This window comes from Macaca fascicularis, chromosome 7 (assembly GCF_037993035.2).
Source record: "Macaca fascicularis isolate 582-1 chromosome 7, T2T-MFA8v1.1".
NCBI classification, from domain to species: Eukaryota; Metazoa; Chordata; class Mammalia; order Primates; family Cercopithecidae; genus Macaca; species Macaca fascicularis.
Window position 1 is genome coordinate 28,562,207 of NC_088381.1, and position 17,224 is coordinate 28,579,430.

The window sequence follows — 17,224 nt, forward strand, 5'->3', positions numbered from 1 at the left end:
AGCACTCATAAGATTAAGTCAAAACAGCAGGTCCAGTTAAGTTTTATAAAATGCAAGTGTAATAACGGGCAGGAAGGCATGCAGGGAATCACGCTGTTAACCACCTTGCAGGTGGGTGATAGTTTGCAGAATGGAAGAGGGGAGAGGAGGGAGAGACTTTGAGCTTGTGCGTTAAGTGTTGAGGACAAAAAAATCAAGCATTGTTAAATGTATATTTAAGGAGACAATAAAAACAAATTATCATCAATTCTACTTACTCCTAAGAACGAGAGCTTATTGAATCAGGAAAGACAAGTTTTTTTAAAGATACAAATTAAAACTTTGAAGTTAACCATTTATTGAAGAAATTAATATGTTAACTATAAAAACCTAGAAGTCCCAGGAATTAGATTTCAAAGGATTTGGTTTCAAAGAATTCCTTATAAGTGATTTTAACATTACATTCCTTGTTAAACTGGGACTTTTTCTGCTTTGGGGATTATTTTGCCCCAGCTGTGGCCATGATTAAAATTAGTCAGCAGCACATGAAGTTGTGGAGAGATGAGAGGTTTGCATTCTTATCCGAGTTTTAGCAAATAGCACTGTATTTCCCCATTTAATGGAAAGAAGTTTCTTCTGTGATTCTTTGGCATAATGAGGCACTGGACTCCCCATGTCTTTCACTCAGGGAAGAGCCATTTGCATTCTTGTCCTCACACCTGAGTACTTGTCACAAGTTAAAACACTGGCCACATCACCACCTCAGGACTCCTTGTATGCATTCAGGTAAAAACGTCTGCGGTGGCGGAAGGTGCTTTCCCTCAGTTCTTGTTCTCACACCTCTGTCATTTAGTTGGTCACAGTTGGGCAGGTAGAAGTGGGTTAAAAATTTTAAAACTCATAATAATCGTGTCCAGAGATAACCGAAGGCTGTTGCTAACAAGCATGCCAGGAAAGCCTGGATCAGCAGTTTTCTCCAAAAAGCCAGCGGAAAGGGGCTCCTGAAGAAGTGACAAAAGCCATCCTACAGCAGGGAGAGAGAAAAGTTAGATTGCCTCATGATGCTGAGAACCTCACTCAAAACACGCAGGAACTTCCAGATTAAACAGCAAAGTAAGGTCTGGATTGAAAGAGTAAAAGGAAAGGAGATTCTGACCGATACACATCCAGCAATAAAGAGCCCCTGAGGAGTGAGGATTGGTAAGTCTAACAGGGTGAACAGAAGCAACCACTTAACTTCGTCACTTGGTGCAGGAACACTCATATCTTGACTCAAAACCAGGAGGAAGGTAGCTTACTATGCTCTTTTCTGAGCAGAGAAGAGATGCCCTTTGGGAAACTGTCAAGTCACTAGATTGAAAAGTTATCACCTGAGACTACAGCAAGCACCAACCCCATTTAGGAAGGTAATTGAACTCTAGGCTGTGGCATTTTAACTGCAATGGGCAGAGACAAGGCTGAACTATGTTTACCCAATTTGAGAATTTTAGCTTTTTTTTTTTGAGACAGAGTTTCGCTCTTGGTGCCCAGGCTGAAGTGCAGTAGAAAGATCTCAACTCACTGCCATCTCCACCTCCTGGGTTCAAGCAATTCTCCTAGCTCAGCATCCGTAGTAGCTGGGATTATATGCGACCGCCAACACGCTTGGCTAATTTTGTATTTTTAGTACAGAGGGGGTTTCACCATGTTGGTCAGGCTAGTCTTGAACTCCTGGCCTCAGGTGATCCACCCGCCTTGGCCTCCCAAAGTGCTGGGATTACAGGCGCGAGTCACTGCACCCAGCCAAGAATTTCAGTTTTTTGGTGTTAAGAGATTATTCTTTAGTCAACAGTGATTAGCCAAAAACAAACAAAAAAAGCCTTCAACGGGCCCTTTTCCAATTCTAATCTCCTCTTCAGGACAGAGAGCCCTGAGGAGCCAGATGCCGTGTTGAGACAGGGCTCAGGTGAGGCTCTTAGGCACGCAGCTGAAGGGAGTTCACCTGCCCAGAGGGTTGAAGACCAACACTAACATTATCAACAAGGCAAGAGTTCATGCTAACACCACCCATTCCCTTTCCCTTCTCAGATAGAACCCAACTTGTCACTACAGAAGGTCTAAATGGGGGCCGGGCAAGGTGGCTCACGCCTGTAATCCCAGCACTTTGGGAGGCTGAGGCAGATGGATCACGAGGTCAAGAGATCAAGACCATCCTGGCCAACATGGTGAAAAGCCCATCTCTACTAAAACACACACACGTTAGCCGGGCAAGGTGGCACGCGCCTGTAGTCCCAGCTACTCGGGAGGCTGAGATAGGAGAATCGCTTGAACCCGGGAGGCAGAGGTTCAAGAACACTGGAGTGCAGTGAGCCGGGATCTACCACTGCACTCCAGCCTGGCCACAGAGCGAGACTCCGTCTCAAAGAAACAAGAAAAAAAAAAAAAAAAAAAAAAAAAAGGTCTAAATGGAAACTGCCTCCAGGAGGCTACATTTCAGATCAAAAAACTTGCCGGTTTTAATAGTCTGGCTATAGGTGTCCGATAAAGTGGGCCACTTCAGTCATTGAATCAACGCCAATAAGGTGGTGGGGAAAGAAATGGGGTCTAGCTCAGAGCCCCAGAGGCATGCGGTGGGCTCACCACCAGGTGGCTTTCCTTGGTCATCAGCTGCAGGCCCAGGGCCTGTCACTCTAACCTTGACCACAGAGATGAAGGCCTGCAGCTGAAAGCCAGGGGCCCAGAAACGTCCTCACCTAGGGCTGGGTGCAGCGGATTAGAAGTTAAGGAACCGGTGGCTCAAGCCTGTAATCCCAGCACTTTGGGAGGCCGAGGCGGGCGGATCACAAGGTCAGGAGATCGAGACCACAGTGAAACCCCGTCTCTACTAAAAATACAAAAAATGAGCCGGGTGCGGTGGCGGGCGCCTGTAGTCCCAGCTACTCAGGAGGCTGAGGCAGGAGAATGGCGGGAACCCGGGAGGCGGAGCTTGCAGTGAGCCGAGATCGCGCCACTGCACTCCAGCCTGGGCAACAGCGTGAGACTCCGTCTCAAAAAAAAAAAAAAAAAAGAATTTAAGGAACCTTGGAGTCACCGCCACCACTGGGCGACCACCACACTCCACAACCTCTCTGGACAGGCTGAGAGGCGTGGGGGTTGTGATCAATGGGTCCGAGTCTCTCCAAAGGCGCATTTAATAGGCAGAGGAGAAAAACACCCCACCTGGCCCGGGCCGGCCACTGCCGACGTCATTGGCTGGGGATTTCTATAGGAGCAAAGCGTTCAGAGCTAAAGCGGGTGCCCCCTAAAAGCCCCCGAAGGCTAAGGCCAGGGCAAGGTCCAAGTGAGCAGACCTAAGCCTGCGCAGCTGCTTCGGAACGGTTCTAGAGCCGTCTAACAAGGCCGATTTCTGCCGGCCTTTCTTGCCAGGGGAGGAGAAGCCCCAGACTTCACACCGAACGTTCCAGTCCCGCTGAAACGAGCCTTTCTGCTTTCAAGAAACCTGGTTCCAGGGGGCTGGCGCGGTGGGTTCCTCATCGTGCCGGCCTCGTGGGCGCTTCCCGGATGCCCGTCCCGCCCCGCGTCCCGGTGTCCGCCGCGTGCTCACCCAGCCGCCCTGAGCCTGAAGCCAGGCGCGGTGCTGCCCCGCGAGCCGCGAGCTCAGCAAGGCCACCAGGCGCTGGCAGTCCCGGGCGACGTCGCCCTCCTGCTCCTTCAGCCGCGGCTGGAAGCCCCGCTTCTTCCACCAGGCTGTCACCAGCGGCTCTCTCTCCAGCAGCGTCCCCGCGAAGGTCACCAGCGACACCACCCTGCCCCAGGTGGGGCCGGGGCTGTCGGAGAGCACGGCCTCCGCCATCAGCGCCACCAGCTCGACGCGGTTCCCGGGGTAGCCGCGGTAGGCGGAGAAGAAGGACCGGTGGAGCTGCCGTAACCTGGCGGCCGCGGAGCGCAGCACGGCGGCCTCGGGCGTGGACGGCCTTGGCTCAGGGGTGCCGGGTTCCCGGGCGCAGCACCCCAGATAGTCGGCCAGGAGCCGCTCGGTGCGCTCCCGCAACGGGTCAGCCATGGTCCGGCCTCTGCTGGACGCCTCGGGCCTTCGCTGGTTTTCTTGGCCCGGCCGCGCCTCCCGCAGGGAAGGGCTGCCGTGCCCCGCCCCAGCCCCCAGCCCCCAGCCCCAGGTATTTGTTTTTCAGGATTGAGAGAGCAGCCTTTGATGGGAATCCCACCTGCACCTGTTACAGTCCCCAAGGCAAGGCCTGCCGGCGCGCATGTGTTCCTGTAGCAATCAGGTGCACTGGGAGGCTCTGGCGTTATTTAGCTCCAGGTCTGGGGACTAAGAACCTGAGGGGACAGTCTGGGAAGCTGGGCTGGGCTTCAGCCTCCTAAGGAGCGCTTGACAAAGGCTACACATGGCCCCTCACAGACCGCTCCCTTGGGCATTATCTGCATCTCTAGATTGGAAAGCACCCAGGTCTGTGTTGGGGATTCCTTTCTTTGGGTCCAGCACATGCGGCAGGAAAAGGGCGAATTATCTTGGGGGCTGCCAGAGGGCCAATATTGGCTGTATTCATTCATATTTAGTAAGAGCCTTTGTGGTGCTAGGCCTCCCCCCTTAGCCCTGAAGATACAATGGAGAACACCACATGTGGTTCCTGACCTCAAGGACTCTACAGTTTAGTGATGGCAAACAAAAGGGCTGTCCCTGTACAGTTTAATTCTGACTAGAAGTTGAAGGAGTCAGTACTAGGGCAGCAGCTGTTTCTTATACTATCATTCTGATACTGCTTGAAGTTCTCTTTACTTTTTATTGGCCAATCCCTAATTACTCCAGTCCCCTGATATAGCTAATATTTATATTAAACTCTCTCAGTTCATATGACTCCATGGCTTCTTTCTCCTGATCGGATCCAAACTGATGCAGAATGGATACTAGCAGTGATATTTCTGGGGGTTCAGGGGTCTGGAGCATGTTGAAATAGCCCTCCCAGGGTGAAAGATGAGTTGCTGCATCTTGCATCACTACAAAAGAGGCACAGCACTTGGTAGCTGTCTTATTCTGTCCAGGCTGCTATAGCAGAATGCCATAGACTGGGAGGCTTATAAATAAAGGCATTTCTTTCTCACAGTTTTGATGGCTAAAAAGTCCAAGATTGAGGCCCTGGCAGGTTCTGTGTCTTGTAAGGACCTGCTTCCTTGTTCACAGATAGCAGGCTTCTTGCTGTGTCCTCACATTTGCAGTAGGTGTGAAGGAGCTCTCCGGGGTCTCTTTTATAAGGACAGTAATCTCATTCATGAGGGCTCCACCTTCGTGATCTAATACCTCCCAAAGGCCCCGTCTCCGAATACCATCACACTGGGGGTTAGGATTTCAACATATGAATTTTTGGGGGACACAGTAAGCCATTTTGGACTTTGAAGGCAACATATACTGTGTTTGAGTGTGCTATTTCAATCCAATTGACAGGCTGGTGGATTGAGGAGCAGAATGAGAGAAGACTCTGCAGAAGGTTCAGGCTGCAGTAAAGTGGCCCCACCACTTGGGTCTTGTGATCCAACAGATCCAGTGGGACTTTAATTGTCCAATAGGGATGCTGTATGGAGCCTCTGGCAAGCACTAACAGGAGAGAGGACAGACCTCTAGAATTCTGAAGTAAATATAGAACTTCTTCTGAAGATAACTACTCTCCTTTTGAGAAGCAGGTTCTGCCTTGTTACTGGGCCTTGGTAGGGGCAGAATGCCTGACCATGAAGCTTGAGTGCCCATCATGAACTGGATGTCATCTGACCCATGTAGCCATAAAGCTGGATGTATACAGCAGCCATCTATCATCAAATGGAGATGGTGTATTGGAACAGCCCAGGGAGGTTCAGAAGGTGTAAGTAAATTGTACGAGCAGGCCACTCAGACTCTTCCAACATCAACTCCAGTTACTTTGCCTCCTCTCCCTTATTCCACGGCTATGGCCTCTTGGGATGCTGCTTATGTTCAGTTGACTGAGGGAGAAAAACCTCCAGCCTGGATTATAGATGGGTCTATACGACGTGCTGGTACCACATGAAAGAGAACAGCTGCAGCATCCACTCACACTCGCTCGGGTGACTGTGAAGGACAGTGGTGAAGGGGAATCCTTCCAGTGGGCAGAAATTCAAGGTTGTCCAGAGATGGCCAGAATACAGACCTACATTGATTCATGGACAGTCGCTGATGGTTTAGCTAGATGGTCAGGGCCTTAAAAAGAACAGGACTGGAAGATTGGTGACATGAAAATCTTGGAAAGAGATATGTGGCTGAATTCCTTTGAATGGGCACAGACTGAAGATATTTGCATCTCACGTGAATGCCCACTAAAGGGCATCCACTGCAGAGAAGACTGAATCAGATGGACAGAATGACATGCTCTGTGGCTGTCAGCCAGCCTCTCTATGCCAATGCTGTGGCGTCTGCTCAATGGGCTGAACGAAGAGCTCCTGGCAGCAGGGACAGAGGATATGTATGGGTCCAACAACATGGAATTCTCCCTCCAAGGCTGAGCTGTTTGATGCTTCTGCTGAGTGCCTAATCTGCTAAGGCAAATGATTCATTACAGTGAACTAAATGAATTTTGTTGGAATATAAATTTCTGTACATCAAATTCCCATTTGAACTGGTTTTGACATCTTACTGGTTCCCTTATTAATCAGTGAGTTAAATAAAAGCTTGGATACATGTTCATGTTTTATTTGCAAGAGAGTCATGATTTTACCTTTTTGTACATTATACTTTAGCAGTAAGACCATTGTTTTTTCTTAGATTTGCAGTAGCTTTGGGGTAAATGGTAAATCCTCTGGCACTGCCATTGGTAACTCAATAATGATGAATACAACTAAACAACAAATGAATACATTAACCTCAACATAGAATTTCCAGTTTACACAATATAGACAGTTTGCAATAAGACTTGGTGAAAATCCTGTCTCTGCAACTTGGAAGCAGTGCAGCTATGGGCAAGTTATTCAACCCTCCTAACCTCAATCTATCTCCCCGTCTAAAAATGGGGCATCATGGGGCTGTCACAAGGATAACATGAATTGGTATACACAAAGTGCTTAGCACAGTACCTGGCACATAGTAAAAGGCCATCATTCCAGAGAAACTTTCATCTGTAAATGGTAAATCCTCTGGCAAGGGTGACTATGCTCACTTGCCCCATTCTCAACCAAAACCAAAATGTGACAATATTGGTCTTACCTATGTAGTTTCTGTTTTATTGATAATAGCTAGTGACTGCTTATTATTTTTTCCACGTTTTAAGTAACAGCTTTATTGAGATGTAATTAATGTACCATAAAATTCACCCTCTTAGAATCCAGTGGTTTTTAGTCTATTCACAGAATTGTGCAATCACCACCACTATCTAATTCAGCTGCCCCGAAAGAAACTCAGTGCCCACGCGCCGTCACTCCTCACCCCAGCCCTGAGTGACCACTAATCTGCTTTTTGTCTTTATGAGTTTGCTTATTAGGACATTTCATATACATGGAATCCTACAACATGTGGCTCTTTGTCTCTGGCTTCTTTCCCCGGCACAATATTTTCAGGGTTCATCCATGTTGTAGCATGTGTCTGCGCTTTCTTTCTTTGTATTCCACTGTGTGGATGCACCATATTTTGTTCATCAATTCATCCACTGTGGAACACTGGGGCTGTTTCAACTTTGGGCTATTATGAGTAATGCTGCTATGAACATTCGCATTCAAATTTCTGTGTGGACATATGTTTTAATTTCCCTTGGGTATAAACTTAGGAGTGGGAGGCTGCCAATTATCGTGGAAAACACACAGGTTGGAAACGGTGGCCTCTGCTTCATGGTTCCTGGTTTCTGACAAAGTTAATCTTTCACCATTGGTGTGCTGGTTAAATAACCTTGGGGGCAAAGACAGACATTTCCTGCTGTCACAGTCTTTACACAAACGCTCATACCATACTTACGATTAGTTGTTTATGTGGGTTAAATTAACCATGGAGTCACTCCTGATCCCATCTCCTTACTAGAGGGTCTGCATCTTTTTTTCTGCATCTACTTTTAAAAATAATTATTTTTAATTGACACATAATTGTACATACTTATGGGGTACAGTGTTATTTTGATACATGTATACAATGTGTAATGACCAGGGTAATTAGCATATTAATCCCTTAAATATCTATCATTTCTTTGTGTTGGAGATGTGAAAGTTGTTAGAATTCAAGAGCTACTGGTGTTTAAAAAAAAAAAAAAACCATGACAAATAGAGCTGGGGAGGCCATGAAGAGAGGATTCTCATGCTTGTATGCCTAATACGAAAATGATCACAAAATATTCTGCAAAAATTACAACCTTGCACATAGGCTGCCGCAACCTCACACAAAATTACTTCTGCAAGGACATCTGCCTAGCAACTGCCTGTCCAACCTCGGACTGGTGTGACCTTTGTTACTGATATTTGTAGCCAAGGATAATTCTTTCAAAACCATTATGTCATCCTCCTCATTTTTTCCTTTAAAAACCTTTTTTTTTTCTTTTTTGAGTCAGAGTCTTGCTCTGTCACCCAGGTTGGAGTGCAGTGGCGCCATCTCGGCTCACTGCAAGCTCCGCCTCCTGGGTTCACGCCATTCTTAGCTGGGACTACAGGCGCCTGCCACCACGCCCGGCTAATTTTTTTTTTAAATTTTAATATTTTTAGTAGAGACGGGGTTTCACTGTGTTAGCCAGGATGGTCTCGATCTCCTGACCTCGTGATCCGCCTGGCTCAGCCTCCCAAAGTGCTGGGATTACATGCGTGAGTCACCGCCCGGCCACCTTTGTTTTTCTTTACCTCCTGGAATATGCACACAGTTTATTACAGCACACATATTCCTGTTGCAATGCCCTACTTTTGATTAAGTATCTTTTTCTTTTAGAGAGCCTGTCTTTGTTATTTAGGTTGACAGGAACATTCAAAATTCTTCTAGCTACTTGAAAATACACAGTAAATTATTGTTAGCGATAGTCACCCTACAGTGCTGCCACTAGACTCCTATCTTGCGGCAAATTTGATTCCATTAACCAGCTCCTCCCCACCCCCTGCTGCATCCTTTTTTGAATGACACGAACACATTTAGTCATTTCATTTCTTTCACTGGGGTTGGCCCTGCAGCAGCCCACGGGAGGCCAGAGTCCCCTGTGGAGACTGACCAACCCTGAAGGCCAGCCTGGCTCCAGCCAAGTCCTGTCTAGAAGCAGGAGTCTGTGGCATGTCCAGAAGAGTGACCCAATTCTCTCCGGTCACCGATGAGAGGGCAAGTGGTTTAGCATCGCAATCCTCACATAGGATCCACAGAGACAAGATTCACTCATGGCCTCCCCAGTGGGCCTTTGGCTCAGATTTCCTGGCCCACCTCAGGCCCGCCCAGTCCATATCGCAGGGCTTGAACCTGCCATGGGTGGGATGATTCTTCTCAGCAGGCGAGTTTGGGAAATGAAGATCCACAAATGCCCATTCAGTCAGCTCTCCTAGGCTTGGGAGTGGCCTGGGCCTCAGCCCCAGTCTTCTACCCCACCCACTGTGCTTTTCCCAGGCTCCCAGGCATCCCCTTTTCAAAGGATTTTTGGGTCACAGGCCTCAGCTGGTCCCAAGCCCTTCCGACTGCCTCTCTGGGACTTCCCCCACCAACCAGGGCTGCCCCAAAGCCTCCTCCGAAGGCTTTCCCTAGGGCGGCTCTCCTCAATCATCCTGTCACCTCTTTCTTTCCCAAGTGCTTCCAAGGCCCTTAATGGCCTCTGGGAGGTCTCACATAGAAGGGCTGGAAAAGGGCTCATTAGCCCAGATCAGCTGTTCTCAAAGCATGATCCAGAGCCCCTGAGGGTCCCTGAGACCCTTCCAGGGGTCCTCAAGGTCAAAACTATTTTCATAATACTGACACTTTCTTTGTGAGTGTGTGTTGGTGACTTTTAAATTTTCATTCTCTCAGGAGTTTTCCAGAGACTACTGGCATGGGTGAAAGATCACCTTGATGGCTAACGGAACGTATGCATCTGTAATCTTGTGTTTTATAACTTTTCTCAGTCTTAATTTCTAATACGATAAATGTGGATACATACAATCCACAAAGTTATTTGGGGTCCTCAATAACTTTTAAGGCTGTAGGCCGGGCGTGGTGGCTCACACCTGTAATCCCAGCACTTTGGGAGGCCAAGGCAGGTGGATCATCTGAGGTTGGGAGTTTGAGACCAGCCTGACCAACAGGGAGAAACCACATCTCTACCAAAAATACAAAATTAGCTGGGCGTGGTGGCGCATGCCTGTAATCCCAGTTACTCAGGAGGCTGAGGCAGAAGAATCACTTGAACCTGGGAGGCAGAGGTTGAGGTGAGCCCAAGATCGCGCCACTGCACTCCAGCCTGGGCAACAAGAGCAAAACTCCGTCTTAAAACAAAACAAAACAAAAAAGTGTAGAGGAATCCTAAGATCAAAAAGTTTGAGAACCACTGACCCAGATGAAGCACTAATTGATGAGAATTACTAATGTGCTATATGAGTGGGGGCTACCTATGGACGGGGAGGAGATGGGGGGAAAAGAGCGAGCTGGGGGAAGGGGAATGGGGAGAGAGGAGGAGGGAGGGAGAAAGGGCAGAAGGGGAAGGAAGGAGACCAGGAGAGAAGCGGAACAGGGAGAGAGAGGAAGAGATGAGGAAAGGAGGAAGATTGAGAAGGGTTAGAAAAAGGAGTCTGGATGAATGAGAAGGAGAGGGGGAGGGGGCAGGAGAGAAAAGAGGAGGAGTTGGGAAGGAGAGAGGAGGCATGAAGGAGGCACTGGGAGGGAGGGAGGAGGTGATGGGAGGGAGGAAGGGATGGGAAGGAGGGAGGAGGACTTGGGAGGGTGGGAGGAGGAGATGGAAGGGAGGAGGAGGAGATAGGAGGGAGGAGACATGGGAAGGAGGAGATGGGAGGGAGGAGGCGATGAGAGGGAGGGAGGAGGAGGTGATGGGAGGAAGGGAGGAGGAGATGAGAGGGAGGAGGAGATGGGAGGAAGGGAGATGAGAGGGAGGAGATGGGAGGGAGGGAGGAGGTGATGGGAGGGAGGAAGGAGGAGATGGGAGGGAGGGAGATGGAAAGGAGGGAGTCTGGATGAATGAGAAGGAGAGGGGGAGGGGGCAGAGGAGAGGAAAGAGGAGGAGATGGGAAGGAGAGAGGAGGAGATGGGAGGGAGGCAGGAGGAGATGGGAAGGAGGGAGGAGGACATGGGAAGGAGGGGGGAGGAGATGGGAGGGTGGGAGGAGGAGATGGGTGGGAGGAGGAGATGTGAGGGAGGAGGAGGAGATGGGTGGGAAGGAGAGATGGGAGGGACAAGGAGATGGGAGGGAGGGAAGAAGAGATGGGAGGGAAGGAGGAGAGATGGGAGGGATGAGGAGATGGGAGGGAGGGAGGAAGAGATGGGAGGGAGAAGGAGACGGGAGGGAGGAGGAGATGGGAGGAAGAGATGGGAGGGAGAAGGAGACGGGAGGGAGGAGGAGATGGGAGGGAGGAAGAGATGGGAGGGAGGAGGAGAAGATGGGAGGGAGGGAGGAGATGGCAAAGAGGAAGGAGAGATGGGAGAGGAGATGGGAAGGAGGGAGGAGATGGGAGGGGAGGAGGAGGAGATGGGAGGGGAGGAGGAGGAGGAGATGGGAGGGGAGGAGGAGGAGATGGGAGGGGAGGAGGAGGAGATGGGAGAGGAGGAGGAGGTGGGAGGGGGGAGGAGATAGGAGGGAGGGAGGAGAGAGGAAGGAGGAGGGAAAGGGAAGAGAAAGAGGGAAGATAGGTGGAGGGAGAAGGGAGGGGGGCAAACAGGAAGGGGAATAAGGAGGACACAGGGAGGAAGTTGGAACTAACCCTTCCTGAAGATGTGCTAAAGAATGAGGTATGCATGTCACATATTTTAGTGCCATCCCATGTTATAGATGGGGAAACTGAGGCTGAGAGAAACTCAGATAATTATCACATATTCTGTGAACGTGTCAGAGCTGGGTGTGAACCAGGGTCAGACCTCCTTTGTCACCATGGCGTCCCTCTAACTCACAGAGGAGTCCCAATATCAGGGGTGCCACCTTTCAGTCAGCTGGCCTGGCAGCTACAAGAACCCAGGACACAAAGGCCCTTATAACCTTGTGCTGTTTTAAACCACTTATAATCTAGAGAGGGGTGCGAAGGAGGCAGAAGGGCAGGAAGAGGGCAGTGGCAATGGGATGCCCGCCTCTGGCTCGCCTGGGAGAACAGGGACGGCTGCCAGGGCTCCGCCGGTGAGAGGCTGACCACGCATTCTAAAGCACTGGACTTGGCTTCATGTCACAGGTACTTCCCATAAATACCCATCACCCACACCTTTCTGCCTGAACTTTCGTTTTTTCTGGCCCGGAAGGGGGTTGCCTAAGCCTATACACCTCTAGGGGCCCATCTGTTTGGCCCCTTCACCTCCATTGGTTTCGTAGGTTTATCCCCAAGTCCTCTGGAAAAAGGAAAAGCTGATTATAAAATGCACTCAGCGTTATTTTCGATCTGCAAAACACAACCTATTCCATGGAGCTTACCCCTGAGTCTCCACATGCTGTCACATAGTCCAAATCCCGGCAGCACCCCCCGTGACAGCGCAAGCTCACAGCGGAGGGGGCTTCCTGCCCATGTGGGGAGTAGAAGCATTCTCTGGAATACTTTCCCTGGGCCTGTAAAGTGGCTTTTTGGATTGGAAAATCACAGTCTACTTTGCACATATCCTGAAGATGCTCTCCACCCCTCCAAACATAGAACCCGGAATGTGCTTCCCCTGGGCCACCTTTCCTTCCTTTCCTGTGCCGACCTTCACTTCTGGGAGCCGGAAGGCACACTGCAGAGCCAAAAAAAAAAAAAAAAAAAAAGGCTGTGGGACAGAGGGCTGGGCATGCCACCACAAGGCGGCCAGCTGCACCAGAGGCCACTATGGGACATTCTGGAGCAGAGCTCAGGAATCCCATGGTGTCCCTGACCCCTTCAGCAGCTGGCAGGAGCTGGCCAGACACTGGGCCCATTTCCTGAGCCCCTGCCCAGACTGGAATCTACTGGGACTTAAAAGCACTCTCTCTGGGCTCATTGGAGGCAGGCAGAGGCCTTTTATTTTTCTCTCTCTACCCCAGACCCCGGTGTGCAGTAAAACCACCAGTAACTGCTCTGCAAATGATCAAATTATTACGTTTATTTGAAGTGAGATGATGGAAAAGCTGGCCGGGCTGATTTTGGACCGAGTGGCCCATCACGATACCTGAACAAGCAGTTGTGAGGGTGGGCCTGGCATACCCCTGGAGCATCTGCTCCAGGCCTGTCCTATGGCTGTGCCCAGCTCAAGCTCTGGAACACTCTCTCTGAGGAGCAGGGCCTGGAGCTGGGCTTGCAAAGCCAGAGCTACCACCAGAAGAAGGGCTGGGCTGGAGCAGGACCAGGAGAGGAGACCCGACAGTCCAAGGGACAGGGTGCTTGCAGCTTTCAGGCGCAGCCAGAACCTGCCGGCAGACCCCAGGCCACCCACGAGGCCGCAGGGCAGGCCTCACCAGGAATGACATCTGGTGTCTGAGGTGACCTTTTATTCCCCTAGATAATAATGCGTGCCATCTTTTTAAATGAGAAGTTTTCTAAAGCAAAGACTAAGCATCTACATCTTACAAAAAAACCAAAAAAGGAAAAGAAGGGATCCTATGACAAAAAGTACTTCCTTCTTCCAGAAGGAATTCTGAGTCTCAAATAAAGAGAAGATCTTCTTTTAATATTGTTTTTCTTTCTGTATAAGAGAAGCAGACATTATTATTCATGACTATCAATCAATTTGCATATGTAATTATAATTGCAATGCAATACATATGGATATAATTTATATGGACAAGATCCACTTTAACCTAAGTGTTTCCACTAATTCTACTAATAGGTTTTTAAATAAGTTTACTATCCTGTGTTCCCACACAGAGTTTTGCTTGCTCTCAGAAGCATTTGTTTACAAACAGCACTGGCTTTCCTTTCAATTCAGAGAAAACGCCCTGTCCAAGTGACACAGTGACATCATCATCATTCATCAGTCAAACCACCTGTCCTTTTGAGGCATTTCTCTATGTCATTTACAGCAGTTCACCATAGACAAAAATGTTTTATCTGAAAAAAGACAATAGAACAGGAAGCTGAAAAAGACACTTTTACAATAAAAACATTCTAAAAAAAGTGATTTTTGTCTGATTACATTTGGAATTGGAATTTGCTTCTATCTAGACCAGTTACCAGTCCTCAGCCCATAAAACCAGCACTTCCAGACGAAGGTTCCAGGCATCACAGTGCACAAGAAATATCAGACTTTAAAGTGCTCTGAAAATGAATTGACTCAAAGAAATAATACGGACTATATTAACTGCTGAATTCTACTGGTGACAGAATGAGTTGAGGCTACTATAATTTAGAATAACCTTAAAAACAGATACATTTTAAAGTGTTCCAAAAGAAAAATACTGTACTTGAAGGTATTCTCGCAGTGCTGAAGGCTCACACTAGTGTATTTCCAGAGGTGACAGTTTTAATAGTCATATTGGAGACGCTTAGTGACCTGTGAGCCATGGTTGCTCCCCTAAGCTAAACCGCAGTAAACCTAAGCTCCTCTAGAAGTAATATCTATTTACATGTGAAGATTTCAAATTCTCAGGTATACATGAGTGAATTGTGAGATGATTAGGCCCAGACCTGTGAAGACACAAACAGAGAGATTTTAGACCTTTGTAGTTAACAACTTATAAAACTTGAGCTTAAAGAGATAAAATTAGTCTATTCACACACATGCATGGGCATACACACACACACACACACACACCCCATCCAAAATAGGGTGCTCCTGTGCCTTAGAAGGATAACACTGTACCCCTAGCAACGCAAAGGTGCTTCTTTGGACCCGATCCCCTCCTCCCTTAGTTAATTGTTTGTGGGGCATCTGCAGCCTCCTTACTAGGGTCTGGTTACTCTTACAGATTGACAACCAAAACCATTTGAACCCATACAGCTCACTGTATACATTAACAGGACTTTACTCAACAGATTGACAACCAAAACCATTTGAACCCATACAGCTCACTGTATACATTAACAGGACTTTACTCAACAGATTGACAACCAAAACCATTTGAACCCATACAGCTCACCGTATACATTAACAGGACTTTACTCAACAGATTGACAACCAAAACCATTTGAACCCATAGAGCTCACTGTATACATTAACAGGACTTTACTCAACAGATTGACAACCAAAACCATTTGAACCCATACAGCTCACTGTATACATTAACAGGACTTTACTCAACAGATTGACAACCAAAACCATTTGAACCCATACAGCTCACCGTATACATTAACAGGACTTTACTCATTTAGGACACTCTTACCCAGGAAGATGAACTCACAGATAACTTTTTTATTTGCTTCAGGAATTTTGCAAAAATCCTAACACTAGACTACTCAACTTACCCTCTTTAGAAAATACACCCACGTCTCAGGACAATATAGAGCATCAAATGAGTACTTACTTTTAAAGGGTTCGTTCGAAACCCTCCCCCACCCATGTCCAGCAATCCTAAAACTATTATATCACAAAGTTGTCCAATCCTAATTAAGTGGCCCCCAACAAAGACCTGCCTTAAACCAGACCAAAAAAACCTCGTGCATGCCTTTGTCCTCCTCTTCTGAGATGCCACTACACCTCTACCAATTCTTGATGTTCCACACTGAGGTAAGCAATCAATTTAGCTTTGCTCTATGAATGGGCATCTTTTTTTTTTTTTTTGAGACAGAGTCTTGCTCTGTTGCCCAGGCTGGAGTGCAGTGGGATGATCTCGGCTAACTGCAACCTCTGCCTCCTGGGTTCAAGCGATTCTCCTGCCTCAGCCTCCCGAGTAGCTGGGACTACAGGTGCCTGCCACCACGCCTGGCTGATTTTTGTATTTTTAGTAGAGACGGGGTTTCACCATGTTGCCCAGGCTGGTCTGGAACTCCTGACCTCAAGTGATCTGCCCACCTCAGCCTCCCAAAGTGCTACAATTACAGGTGTGAGCCACCACGCCCGGCTTAAACAGGCTATTTTGGTAGTATTTTGGGGGAGCCAACACTCAACAAGGTTATGGAGCTATCTTTGAGAATTTAATGAAAGCCATGAGGACAAAATGCATACACCCCAAATTTGGCATATATAATTTCAGGGGCTTCACTTCCAAAATTAAGCTATAGGAAAACTAAAAAAAAAAAAAAAAAAAAAAAAAAGGAAGATAAAAGTAATAATTTCAGGGGCTTCACAGCCTCTTGGATCTGTGACCCTCGTCAGCACACGGTTAATAATTGTAATAAGAACCCTATACTATAGGAGAAAAGACTGGTTATCTGTGGTTTGCCAAAGGCTAGAATCACAAGAATCAGACTTTTAGGGTCAAAAGGAACTTTCTGGATGATGAAGCCTAACTATTCCCTCACCTACAGGCTGATACGCAGTTGTCGAATCTGTACGAAAATACCTGCACTGATGGGGCACTTGCTACCTCTCCAGGCAACTAGTTCCTCCTGTGGCTGTGGGCAGAGCGGAAACGAGAGCTCCGCGAGGCTGACCAGGCCCACCTGAGCTTACTCTGAAAGCCTTCCCTCTGCTTCAGAAGGCCCGTCACCCCTCCCCTCTCCTCTCACACACAGGAAAAGAGAAAACCACCTCTCTTACTCTGAGGGTATGATCCCATGATCCTGAGCAGAAAGCAGTCCCATCGGGGGAAACCCGTAGAGTGCTAACGCGGTTTTCATGGCCAAACAGGATGGAGACCCGGGACCCTTTGAGAACATCCCAGACGTTGATAGTGTAATCATTGTATCCAGCAAACAGCAGGCGACCTTGAAGCAGGGTGAGATGATAGCTGTTAAGCCAGTTCCTTGCTTCCTGTTTCTCATTACATGACTGTCACTCACTCACTCATTCAGTAAGCAGTGATTCAGGCCCACTGAGTCCTAGGCACTGTACTTTGCCTTGAGGATTTAAAGGGGAGAAAGCACAGTCACGGCCCCTGGTGGAGGATGTGGGGCCGAGAGGAACAGATCACTGTAGCATCCCATGGTAACAGCCATAATGCAAGTGCTTTACACACGTAAAGTGCTATGGGACCAGAGAGGAAGGGGGATCAAGGGGGGCACTGCAGACACAAATAAATTATTTCTAGTCATTTGCTAGTTAACAACTTGTAAAACTTGTTTAAAGAGAGAA

At 48.2% G+C, this 17,224-nt stretch overlaps 2 protein-coding genes across 4 annotated transcripts in view; both read right to left on the reverse strand.

Annotated features, from left to right (window-relative positions):
• Positions 1-198: 198 nt before the first annotated feature.
• BCL2L10 (BCL2 like 10) lies at positions 199-4,033 on the reverse strand. 2 transcript variants are annotated; one of them, XM_005559578.5, is made up of 2 exons: positions 3,563-4,033; positions 199-1,003 (listed from the first exon to the last, which is right to left on the reverse strand). In XM_005559578.5, exons 1-2 carry the CDS (start codon positions 4,019-4,021, stop codon positions 878-880), a joined length of 585 nt encoding a protein of 194 aa, XP_005559635.1. In that variant the 5' UTR covers positions 4,022-4,033; the 3' UTR covers positions 199-877. The 2 variants fall into 2 exon arrangements, with proteins under 2 accessions (XP_005559635.1, XP_015307989.3); XM_015452503.4 differs by having other exon boundaries at positions 695-1,004; positions 3,494-4,033.
• Positions 4,034-13,139: 9,106 nt separating this feature from the next.
• GNB5 (G protein subunit beta 5) overlaps positions 13,140-17,224 on the reverse strand; it is a 67,414-nt gene continuing 63,329 nt past the window's right edge. For both annotated transcript variants that reach the window (XM_045395468.3, XM_005559579.5), the window contains 2 exons: positions 16,691-16,857; positions 13,140-14,679 (listed from right to left, as the gene is read on the reverse strand). In XM_045395468.3, coding sequence (XP_045251403.1) covers positions 14,668-14,679; positions 16,691-16,857 — 179 coding nt within the window. In that variant the 3' untranslated portion in view covers positions 13,140-14,667. The remainder of the gene's footprint in view (positions 14,680-16,690; positions 16,858-17,224) is intronic.